The 12,146-nt window shown below is 44.6% G+C and overlaps 1 protein-coding gene across 1 annotated transcript in view; it reads right to left on the bottom strand.

Annotated features, from left to right (window-relative positions):
• The window catches only part of GRIA3 (glutamate ionotropic receptor AMPA type subunit 3), a 273,791-nt gene that overhangs the window by 74,118 nt on the left and 187,527 nt on the right, over positions 1-12,146 (bottom strand). Inside the window, exons 9-12 of the mRNA XM_077763473.1 lie at positions 9,315-9,348; positions 7,200-7,304; positions 6,025-6,132; positions 4,409-4,615 (exon numbers count right to left, since the gene is read on the bottom strand). Coding sequence (XP_077619599.1) covers positions 4,409-4,615; positions 6,025-6,132; positions 7,200-7,304; positions 9,315-9,348 — 454 coding nt within the window. The remainder of the gene's footprint in view (positions 1-4,408; positions 4,616-6,024; positions 6,133-7,199; positions 7,305-9,314; positions 9,349-12,146) is intronic.

Below are 12,146 nucleotides of genomic sequence, written 5' to 3'. Positions count from 1 at the left end.
GTCATCAGGCCTTGGTTGCCTGGTTTACCCAAATGGCAGTTCTAATGGGCACTCCTGGCTGATCCCCACATTTATCTGTAAAATGACTGAAACCATAGGCTAAAAGATGTCTAACGGCCCTGTTAGCAACAAAATGTTTTCAATGTCCTCTTACAACACATGCTATTTTGGAGCCATAAAAACTTGTGGTCTGTAAGCCATTTAAGCTGGGGACAATTACCATGTGGTGATGTTATAGACATTCAGCTCAAAATCAAAACTGCTAAAAGCAGGTGGACAGTTTCAAGTCCATAATGTTCTGAAGAGCTTACATAATGGGCCACATTGTGTCCTACTGACGTTTGTTTCAAAAATAGCCTTCTTAGCAAAACAAGGTGCCCCAAACATCAACCTTGATTTGGTTTTCTTTAGAGAGGAAAAAAAACGCATTTAAGAATCATCTGAAAAGAGGCTGATAGGCTTCTTTCTTCTTAAACAAATTTAATTCATTTGGACTCTTTCTTGAGTCTATGTGGCAGATACTGAAATCTTCTCTGCGAAGCTTTTTTCATCTCTGTCTTCATTTTTTTTTTTTCCTACTCTGATCTGTTTTACATGCTAAAAGCAGAAGAGAAAATTTGCTAAAGATAAAGCTGTGGTAATCTGTGTAGGTTTCATGTTCATTGCAAGAGCTAGTTTTCCTCCCCCCCCTCCTTTTTTTCTCAAGCAACTTGCAAACTACAAGTGTCCAGGCCTGTGTTTTCACTTTTCTCCATTTGCATCATTGAAAGAGAAGTGAAAAACTTCCTAGTGCTGTAAGATAACAACTTCTAAATGAAGATGAGGACACATTCAACTTATGAGATCATCTGCCTTCACAGAGAGGTCTTATTCCAGCATGACAAGAGCGTCCATTTTTCACAGCCACAGGTTTTAGGGGAAAGTGGAAATCGGCAATTGGTTTGCCGTCAATTCCCTGGAATCATCTTGTGTTATTATCCCAGAAGGCATCAGAAACTTGTTCTGGGTTGGAAGAGGGAGGGCATTTCTATGAGAGGCTTCCGTAGCTATTGCTTTTGTCTTCAGTAGAAAGAACTGGAGGCAAAAGATGGGAAGACTCTCTCAGAAGGATTTTTACCTATTCAGAGTGCAGAATAGTGGTTTCTAAATCACTAAACAAGGAAGGGACTGTCTAATTCTCAAGCTCCCTCACTCACACTTACCCACACTGGAAAGAGCGAGAGAATGTGGAGATTGGGTGGGTGTAGTACAGGGGACAGGCCAGAAGAGAAGCCAAAACCCAGTGAGAAAGCTGGGTCTTTGTCCAAACAGTGTTAGGACATCTGTCTTTCTCTATATCACTGGGACCAACGTCTTGCTCACTGCCAGGAGGGCACTGAGCTATTCACAGAAAGTGACAGGTTTTCTTCCAAGACACTAGAGAGCTCTGGCTATTGGGTCACAATGGGCTTGTAGAAATCACGTCAGTTACTCTGGCATGATAGAAATTGACACCTGGAATTCTTTGCCATACTTTTATGGCCAATCAGTCTTCCCTACAAAAAGGCAGAGGCACCAAAAGTCTTTCAACAAGTTTTAACTATCTTTTCCGATGGGATGGGTATCTAAGACAATGGTTAAAGAACATGGATTTCATAGTCAGAGACCTGGGCTCAAATCACTGTCTCACTACAGACATGAGACAATCATGTCACTTGGCATGAGACTTCACCTCTCTTGGCTTCAGTGTTTTTATCTGTAGAATGATGTTAACACGATGGCATCTTCCTTGAAGGTATGTTGTGAGGATGAAGTTACATAATGCCTATGGAGGATTTAGCACTGTGTCTGGTGACTAGAAAATAAGCAACAAATGGTAGCTAATAATACTAATAATACTACTAATAAATAATGATAATGATATAAGATTGCTTCCGACCATGAGCTAAATTTAATGAATATTGCCTGGGCATGACTGTGTATGTACCAGGCATTCATTCATTAGAACAAAAAGTGAGTATCTACTATGGACCACGTAATGTGCTAAGTGTGGGGGAGAGCTGTGAACAAGATAGGACCTCAGAGAGATCCTATGATCCTATGATGAGGGATAGAAAAGAGAAGACTTGACTGCCAATTCATGAAGAGGTTAGAGTTGTGTCAAGATGGTTCAGAGCTTCTCAGGGTCCTTAGGAGGCACGGCAGGTGCTCTGCCCCTTGTCCAGCCCCCTGTCTCTGGCATTAGAAGTTCTTCTCCTTCTCGAAGGACAAATATCATATGTCTGCACGTATAGGAGGATTAGGAGGAACTTGACGGAGGANAAAAAAAAAAAAAAAAAAAAAAGAAGTTCTTCTCCTTCTCATAACTGAGTTCACTTGAATCTCATCTGCAACTCAGCCCTGCTCCAGTTCCCAGGGTCAACCTTGACCCAAGACAGGAGGTAATTGGCTCCAGCCCCATAGCTTGGTTCAGATTGCCTTGCTCCTTGTCTGACTGGAGGAAGGTGCTCTAGTTTTGATACTTGAGGTCCAGTCTCACTTAAAGCCCTAATTCCTTTTCTGTGCCCTTATTTTTAGCAACGGGCTTCTGCCTTTGTACTTGTTCCTGAGGACCTGTTCCAAAAACGTTATTTAGTGACCCCAGTACTATCTTCTGATGGGAGAGCTGTACCTTATTCTTGCTGACTCCCATCTGAACCCCATCCAATCCAGTCCTTAGCCTGAACCTCAGTCCAACAGTTAATTTGGATGCTTGCTTCTTGCCACCTTCGTCTCAGTGTATGCGCCCCCTAGACTCCTCTGTCTTTCCCTAACCTGTTGTCCAGGCAGGGACCAGTCATTGCAAGTAAGTCCTGTCTGTTAGATCGAAATGTCTGCAGAACACGCTTGTCGCGATGAGCACCGGGTGATTACACAAGTGCTGAATCACTATATTGTACACCTGAAACTAATATAAGACTGTATGTTACCTAACTGGGATGAAAATAAAAATCAGAGAGAACTAAACATCTGCTCCCACCATCTACACTTGGATTAGCTCTCTAGTGGAGAGCTGCTTCACCCAATGGGCAGTTTTTATGCCCGGTTCTGCGTGGGCGGCCCACGATGCGACATTCCCAATCAGAGGCCAAAACCTTTTACAGTAAAGTCACTGTGGAGTTCTGAAGATAACAGCTGCACCCCTTCTGAAAGCCCTAATTATCAGTATAATTCTTCTGTACTTGGCCCATGGGCAAGCCCTTGGCAGAGCGATTCTGTTCCTTTATTAATTCATTCAACAATTATTTGTTGAACTTCCATTATGTGCCACGCTCTGGGATATTGACAGAATTCAGACAGGGCTTCTGTGCTCAAGGAGTTCATTGTCTAGTTGGGGCAAGTTCAGCTGAACTTGCAAACAGATCACTATAATACAGGTTCCAAAGCATTACAAGAAAGCAAAAAGCAGGGGTACCTAACCAGACTGCAGGTGGGTAAATGGGTCCTGAAAGTGGGGACACTTTCAGTTCTGGAGAACTGCTAGAGGACGGTAGCTGACTGAGAGAGGCAAAGGTACTTCCTGGGATGCCCTAAGTGACAGGTGGGCACCTTTAGGAAGCAACACATACTTGTCTATAGCTGGAACACTGAGTACAAACGGGAAAGAGTACAAGATGAATCTGGGGCGGTAGGCGGGTGCCAGATTATGATGTGTGCTATTTGCCATGCTGAGGACTTGGGGAATTTTATCCTGATTTTTTTTCAATTTTTAAATGTTTTTATAATTTTATTTTTTGAGAGACAGAGCATGAGCAGGGGAGGGGCAGAGACAGAGGGAGACGCAGAATCCAAAACAGGCTCCAGGCTCCGAGCTGTCAGCACAGAGTCCGATGAAGGACTTGAACCCACAAACCATGAGATCATGACCTGAGCTGAAGCTGGACGCTGAACCAACTGAGCCACCCAGGCACCCCTTTATCCTGATTTTTTAAAGTGGAAAGTACAATAACGTGGAGATCTGATTTGCCAGGGTATGAGTAGAGGCAGGGAAATCCGTTAAATGACGGACAAGTGGTGAGAACCTTAACTAAAATGATAATAGTGGGATGAAGAATGTGTCTGGATATGAGAGGCAGAAGAGTAGAACACAGGACATGGCCACTGCCTAGAGAGAGAGAGAGAGAGCGAGCAGTGGGCAAAGATGGCCAGGTTGTGCGGGCAAAGTCGCTGAGGCAGCAAGCTGGGCGGTGATTCTGCTGCCGACACGGGGAACGCAGAAGATACAGACTTTCAGTAGCGGGCAGGCTGTATTTAACGTTGCCAAATAAGGTTCCCTGACTTTACTTTGCTTTTAGCCACATAATCCTGTTGCCCAAAGGGTGCTATTGACAATCCTANTTGATAAGTGGAAAGCACAGAAGTAAATGAAAATAGAATTGAAAAGACTTACCCCATAGACAAGTTCCCCAACCATGCCATTCCATATTTTTGTCTCTGGATCCCGTGCGCCATATTTCCCATCGCCGACAATGGACAATTTGTATTTGATCCTCACGTGTTTGGCTATTTCATAGGCTAAGTCAACACAATAGCCTTCATATCTCTCATTTCCTTCCAGTTGTTCATGGTTCTTTTTATACATTACATATGGTGACTCCTTAGGGACCAGAGGAGGATCAAAGGATTACTCCTACACATTATTCGAAGAGATGATAGATGTAATCATAGTTGCCCTCCGCCCCCCGTGTGCCTGTTGAGGTTTGGTGTGTGAAAAGAACCTTTAAAAAATGTTTGCGTAATAAGCAGAAGAACCTCAATCGACTGACTATTCACTGGGCTATATATTCCTTGGGGTCCTTAACTGATGATTTAAAGATGTAGAGAAGGATTTAAGTTCTTTTTGAGGGGTTGAAAGCAAGACTAGTTTCCACTTGTAAAGTCTTTGATTTAGGCAAATTGGGTAGAGGTATTGCCCTTGCATGGAGGCGAACTGCCTTTGATTTCTTGGGATTTCCCACGCAGGAGCTGCAGCCAGCCCCGGCAAGCCCTCAAGAACCACCGTGATCTTTGTGAGGTCAGGGTCTGCGGCTCATCCGTTTTTACATCCTCACGGCCTAGTGCAGTACCCAGGACAAAATGACGATGTGACATGTCTGTTGGCATGAAAGGTAAACTTCAGCCGAGTCTCCATTCAGTTAGCACATCATCAGACCTAGTGGCATACTCATTTTCAACCCTGGTTTGTACTGCACGTAGGAAGAACATGCCAGTGTTTGGAAAAACATTTGAAAACTAAACGAGAATACTATCTTGCATGTCAACCATGCTTTGAATTTTGCAGAAAAGCTTTCAATGGTGAATATTGCCTTGAAACAGTCTTATGACATTATTATACCCATTTCATAAGTTAAAAGAAATGTAACCCGAGGCTCAGAGAAGCTACGACTTGCACGGTTAAACACAGGTTAGTGGTGACCTAACATTAGAACCCTAATCTACTCTCTCTTTCACATAATGCTGTCTCCCCCACAGTGAAGAATTAGATTTCAAGTCCAGATGAAACCTCAGTCCTTTAGTGTGTGTGTGTGTGTGTGTGTGTGTGTGTAGGTGGGGGGGGCAGGGAGTGGTAAAGAGGAGAATGATATATGGAACTGTCCCAAATTCCTATTCTCTTTCTTTTTTTTAAAGTTTATTTATTTAGTTTGATACAGGGCAGGGAAGGGGCAGAGAGAGAGAGAAGGAGAGAATCTCAAGCAGGCTCTGCACTGTCCATGCAGAACCCGATGCGGGGCTCGATCTCACCAACCATGAGATTGTGACCTGAGCTGAAATCAAGAGTCAGATGTTTAACTGACAGAGCCACCCAGGTCCCCCCCCCCCATTCTTTCTATTTTTAAAAATGACATTCTGTTCATGATCACAGCAAGATACTTCGGGAGATTCCTAAGCTGACCTGTTGGATGTTTTCCCTGCTTGAAACTGAGGTCTTTTCTATTGGCTGAATACTGCTTTCCAGAAAGCAGAAGTCTTGCCATGCAGAAAGCCCTGCCTTCCCTCCGTACTTACCAGAATGGTGGTCACTACAATGGTCCGGTTCTCTGCGGATGCGCTGTCATTGCTGATTTGCTGATCTGAGAAAGGCACAAATCTTTCATACTCATTCCAGTAGCCGGCCTAGAAAGAGCACACATTCGACCTGGTTGCCTGTTTTTCACTCAAAAAGTACTGCATGAAATTCAAGTGCTGCTGTGGAACAAAACTTTCTGTTTAGTTGCTAGAGCTTTCCAAGCATTGATGTCCTGTCTCCCTCTCTCTTGCCCCACCCCACCCCCAGGATCCCAACTGTGATACAAACCTTCATCCTGGGGGTTCCCGTCCCCACCTCACCTTTACTGGTATTTTGTGAACTAACTGAGCCCACTGTAGGATGCTGCCTTTCGCTCCCCGTTATACGGCAGAAAAGCGCTTTGCTCTGAACCATGGGAAAGCTAGGATGTGAGGCTGGGAAACCTAGGAGGGTCCTGTAGAAATGACCCATGCTATGTTACATTCCAGGATCTTATCAGATGGCTGCTACATCCCTCATTTCATGCCTAACTTAACTATTAGTATGATAGAAACAAGGTAGTCATTGTACAAGTTANNNGCAGACATACCTACTTTTCAATTCTTTTGCTAAAACCATATGTACCTTGGCAGTTTGTTTAAACAACAACATGCTATAAAATTTGTGATTCCTTCCCTCTATTGTTACAAGCTGTTAATAACTCTTGAGTCTATCTCTTTTATTTTATTTTTTATTTGAGAGAAAGAGAGAGAGAGAGAGAGAGAGAGAGCACATGAGTAGAGGAGAGGGGCAGAGAAAGAGGGAGCGAGAATCTTAAGCAGGCTCCACCCTCAGCATGGAGCCCAATCAATGCAGCGCTCGATCCCATGACGTTGGGATCAAGACCTGAGCCGAAGTCAAGAGCTGGACGCTGAACTGACTGAGTCTCCCAGGTGCCCCAAATCTATCACTTTTATAGGATGAGCCTCACAGGGAAGCGCTCCTCCCAGATTGCATAGATGGAGCACTTTGTTCACAACAGAACTCTGCATATCTACACTATTTGCCAACAGAAAGGCAAAAACGATGTGTGGGAATTTGCTTTGTGTGTGTTTTCTAACATCTCTTTTCTTGCACCTGGGTGCTCTCACCTTGTGAAAGACGTTTTCTTTGGATACCTGTTTTGGTTACTTACTTTTCGCGAGCCAGCGACTCTCATCTCGTACACATCGATGGTATAATTTGTCCTACGTCCGTAAGTGTCAAATTGGATGTTTCCAGTCATTCCTTGTACTTGTACCTGGTAGGAACGAAAAATGTACAATTTTAAAATAGCACCACATCATTGCCTTCTGGGTCTCTGGGATGAAGTCCACTGACAGATCTTAAGAATCTTGGAGAACTTTTATCTTGAGTCATTGAGCTAAGTCCACCAGATCAAGTCCATGTAGGTCTTCATTTCCTCTCCGGCATTTTCTAGGTGTGCCCTTTGTGAAGCTTTGAGTGGGTGATAGGAAGTTACCTTATGATACAGGGAAGGCCCTACCACCACTTTTTCAAGGGTCTGAGATTCCTACCATTAGGCTCTTCTCAAGGGACCAGCCTGAGGGTATCCTTAACCAGCGTAATGCATTCTTCTAACTGTGAGTTTCATGAGGACTGTGGGTGTGTCTTAGCATTCCCAAAATAACAACTCCCGGTTTCAGTAATAGGGACTCTGGAGCTCCTGGATTCACATTCCAGCTTCATCACTTACTAACTGGATGACCTTGGATGTGTTCCCTAATGCTTTTGTACTCCAGTGACCCATCTGTAAAATGGGAAATCCCACTAGTACCGATCCCTCAGAGCTGTCGGAAGATTGAATGAGTTATACACGTGTAACGTTCAGAACAGTGCCTGCCATGTAGTATGCATTGTGGGACGTGCTGGCTACATTAATAATTATTGCGAATCAAAATGAATTCGGTTCTGTTTCTTGAGAGCGTAATTTACCAGCCTCCACAGTAACAGGGACGGAGTTTCCTCTTCCTTGACCTGTGCCCAGCTACAAATGGGTAGCAGCGAGCCAGGCCCTGGAGGGATAAACCACACACGGATGAAATTTGTGAAGTCTAAGGAATCAGGAGTATATAGTCCTAGATGAGAAAGACAGAGGTACCGGAAGAGCCTGGACACCTCTGTGGGATGCCACCTGCAGATTCACATATGTCACAATGTTTCCTGGGTCTGGTCCCAGTATTGTGAACCAATAAAAGGCCACCTCTGCCAGGTGGAGAGATTTCCTCACCAATTATTTTACGGTGCAGGGACATTGCACGAAAGACCCTCCATAAGTATAAGTCACTGCAATGATTCATCTGGTAAGGGTCAAGGCATTTGCTTCAAAGAAAAAGCGTCTGTCTCATTTTCCTAGGATGACAGGACAGAATACTTTTTTATCACTTATAGAAAGTCACAAGCTACTAAGCAAGTCAGAAGTGGTGATGGGCTTGGGTTGCAGAAGGGAAAACTGAGGTCAAATATTAGGGAGCATCTTTTGAGAGGGAAGGGAGCTTGTTCACCAGCGATCAGAAAAGGACATTCCTGTTGAAAGAGAAATGCTCCAATGTGACTTCCTGAAGACAAGATGATTGTCCTACCAACCCAACGAACCTAAGCACTACTGTCAGCTCAGGCTTGCAGAGAATGTGATGTCACACTTCCGGCTAAAGTAAAGGTCCCTTGTTGAGATAGGAATTGCTTAGCCTGTCTGGGGCATACTGTGGTGCATGAAGGGCTCTTGTCACTCATTCTGAGCTTTGAATTCTAGGAGAGGAGCTAGGTTGGGCAGACACACTGGCATAGAGCTTATTAAGGAAATCCTTCATTCCTGAAAATAGCAGAGGCTTCAAGTCTCATTAAGGATTGTCTATTTCTAAAGATCACAGCAGACAGACCAGACACCACTCTAGGTACGTTCTGGAGATTCGAGACTCCACGATTAAGAACAGAAGTAGCATCAGAGGGAAGTCTATTTTCAATGATGTGAATGTCAGTTACAGTTTCCCACCACCCGACCTGGGGACCTTTCTCGAATCCATCCTGCCCTCCACCCCAGCCTATTATTAGGAGGTGCTTCTCTTCTGGGTTCCCACAGCACCCTCTGGAGAACCTAACCGTAACATTTTAATCATCTCTGTATTTCCATCTCCCTTACTAGATTGGGAACATCTCAAGATGAGAGACCTTCTTTTCCTGTGCTCTCAGCAACTAGGACAGGGACTGGAATAGAGCAGGTGCTTAATAAATGTTTGCTGAACAAAGGGACAAGCTTTAATGCTTTCGAACATGACATATTCCAGCAGGCTAGGCTCAGGCTGATCTTTGCATACTCTGTAGATTTTGAGGAGAATGATCACCCGATTTTCAAGTGGCTCTAAGGTCTTTAAATACGTTTGTTTACATATTTTTTTTTAATTTTTTTTAATGTTTTTTATTTATTTCTAGGAGAGAGAGAGAGAGAGAGACAGCGTGAACAGGGGAGGGTCAGAGAGAGAGGGAGTCACAGACTGAAACAGGCTCCAGGCTCCGAGCTGACAGTCAGCGCAGAGCCCGACGCGGGGCTCGAACCCACGAACCGCGAGATCATGACCTGAGCGAAAGTCGGACGCTTAACCGACTAAGCCACCCGGGCGCCCCACATTTGTTTACATATTAACAATAGTTTAAGTTCATTTATTTTTTTAAAATGTTTTTTTTATTTATTTCTAGGAGAGAGAGAGAGAGAGAAACAGCGTGAGCAGGGGAGGGTCAGAGAGAGAGGGAGTCACAGACCGAAACAGGCTCCAGGCTCTGAGCTGGCACTCAGCACAGAGCCCGACGCGGGGCTCGAACCCACGAACCGCGAGATCATGATCCAAGCGAAAGTCGGACACTCAACCGACTAAGTCACCCAGGCGCCCCTAAGTTCATTTATTTTTGAGAGAGAGAGAGAGACAGAGACAAAGTGTGAGTCAGGGAGGGGCAGAGAAAGAGGCAGACACAGAATCATAAGCAGGCTCCAGGCTCCGAGCTGTCAGCACAGAGCCCGACACAGGGCTCGAACCCACGAGCTGCGAGATCATGACCTGGGCTGAAGTGAGACGCTTAATGGACTGAGCCACCCAGGCGCCCCTACATATTAACAATTTAAGTGTGAGCGCTCTGCACCTTCTTTCGTGTTTGCATACCAACTTTGAGCCGGATATACGGTCATTGGTGCTCAAGAACTATTTACTGAATGAGTGGTGTGCTTATTTATTCATTAAGACAGGCCCCTTCGGAGCCTCTATCAGGCAATGATTTTGTTTGCCAGATTTCTTCGAAAGAGGAGAATGATTTATTGAGCAACAACTACGTGTTAGTCGCAGTGAGGGGGGCATTTACACACGCGTTGTCACTTTCAATTAACTCAGATAAAGTGGGATTTCTTTTACTATGGTAAAACCTTTAGTACTTCAAACCATCCTCCCTCGCAGTCCCTCTGAACTGTGGAATTTTACTGAGTATTTATCACAAGGGGAACATGTGCTTCTGGAAACGGTTGATACTTCCCAGCCTCTCTGCCGCAGCAGGAAGAGGTTGGCCTGGAGAAACTGGTAAAGCATCCCTTTGGTTGAGTGTTTGATCCTCAGGGACTGGGAGGAAGGTGACTTACCAGGCTTACAGCTCGAGCTTTATCAGTGAGTTAGTCGTGCAGAAATGATTTGTGCAATAGTGGGACCAATCTAGTTTTTTCCCTAGCCAGATGGGTTTCTTTTCCTTCATTCTGGTAGCCATTTTCTATCTGTTGTTTGTGCCACGAGTGGGGAGTCCCCTGGAGATGCTGGTACTTGCCCCTTGAGGGTTACTCGATGAAAACTCCTTTGGATTTACTCGGAGGGAGTTTTGTATTTCACTCATCATTATGTTTCACCTGACAGTACAAATCTTGTAACTGCTATGAAGGTTGAATTTAATTAACTGCTCTTCAAAATTGTGCAGTGCTACCTCCATAAAACTACACTTAGGGCATTTGTTAGGGAACTGACATAATGACATAAAAATCTGCATGATGGGAGAATGAGTCAAACCTCTTTCTTGGACAGAGACACAGGGCTACTAACCCCTTTTGATTGAGTGCTTCCAACTTGGCAAATTTAAGGCAGCTTTGGAGAGCCAACTACACAAAATGACGTACGTTATGAGGCCATTACAGAGTTGCGGGGCCGGGCACAGAATTATCTTATCATTGCCTATCGCTTTGTTTCTTTGGGTATCCCAGACACTGGCATAAGTACGTAAGTAGAAGTAAGAGACGCTTGTACTCTCAAAGGCTCATTTTAATGCAGGCAGACGCATGTAGCGTCAAACAGAATATTCAGGAAAGAGCTCTTGCTCAGAAAGCTGCAGTGAATGACCAACGCTGCTCCTGGTGTAAAGAAGGAGACCTGCTGAAAGGGCACTTCCTGAAGCCTTAAGTGTGCTCCTAAGCAGTAAATACTAAAAACAAGTGACCTATTTGACTGTCTCTTGGTTCCTTGTACTTCTCTTTAGGCTTTTTCTCTGGGGCATCGGGGGATAGCTTCCTAAGTAGGCCTAGAAACGTGTCAGGTTTTTGCATTTCACCATGTAGAGTAGCATGTGTCAAGGTTCTTTCTGGCAACAGAATGACTACCACCCTGGCTCAGTCCCACAGTCCATCCGGGCTCATACATTGATGAGCCAGAGGATGCTGTTGTCCTTTGTAATGTCCACCTTTGGGGCAGGGGCTTCCTATAGGATATGCCAGTCTCCCTAAAGTTTAACATTCTGGAAGTTGTTTACAGGTCCAGTCCACCAGTTTTGAGGGTACTGGGTTTGATCGACTGTCCACAGCGTAGCACGGAACTAAATATTCATTTGCCCTCAATTAACAATGTTTCAAGCTTCGAGGAAGAAGCTTCTGGTTTGGGATTTCTTGATTTTGATGAATAAGTGTCCACGCTCATCCTCTGCATGCTCTGACCTTCTTAGACTCCGGCTCTATTCCCTTTAGGATGCCTTTTCTCTAGACTGAAGCCTCACTTTCTTGCGTGTCTTCATAAAGCCCCCCAGCCCCACCCCAATAGCCCATCATGGTCTTTACCATTTTTAGAGTTTT

Source organism: Crocuta crocuta, unplaced genomic scaffold, assembly GCF_008692635.1.
Source record: "Crocuta crocuta isolate KB4526 unplaced genomic scaffold, BGI_CrCroc_1.0 scaffold482, whole genome shotgun sequence".
NCBI classification, from domain to species: domain Eukaryota; kingdom Metazoa; phylum Chordata; class Mammalia; order Carnivora; family Hyaenidae; genus Crocuta; species Crocuta crocuta.
The sequence above is the reverse complement of the archived record's forward strand: the minus strand, read 5'-3'. Positions and strand labels throughout refer to the sequence as shown.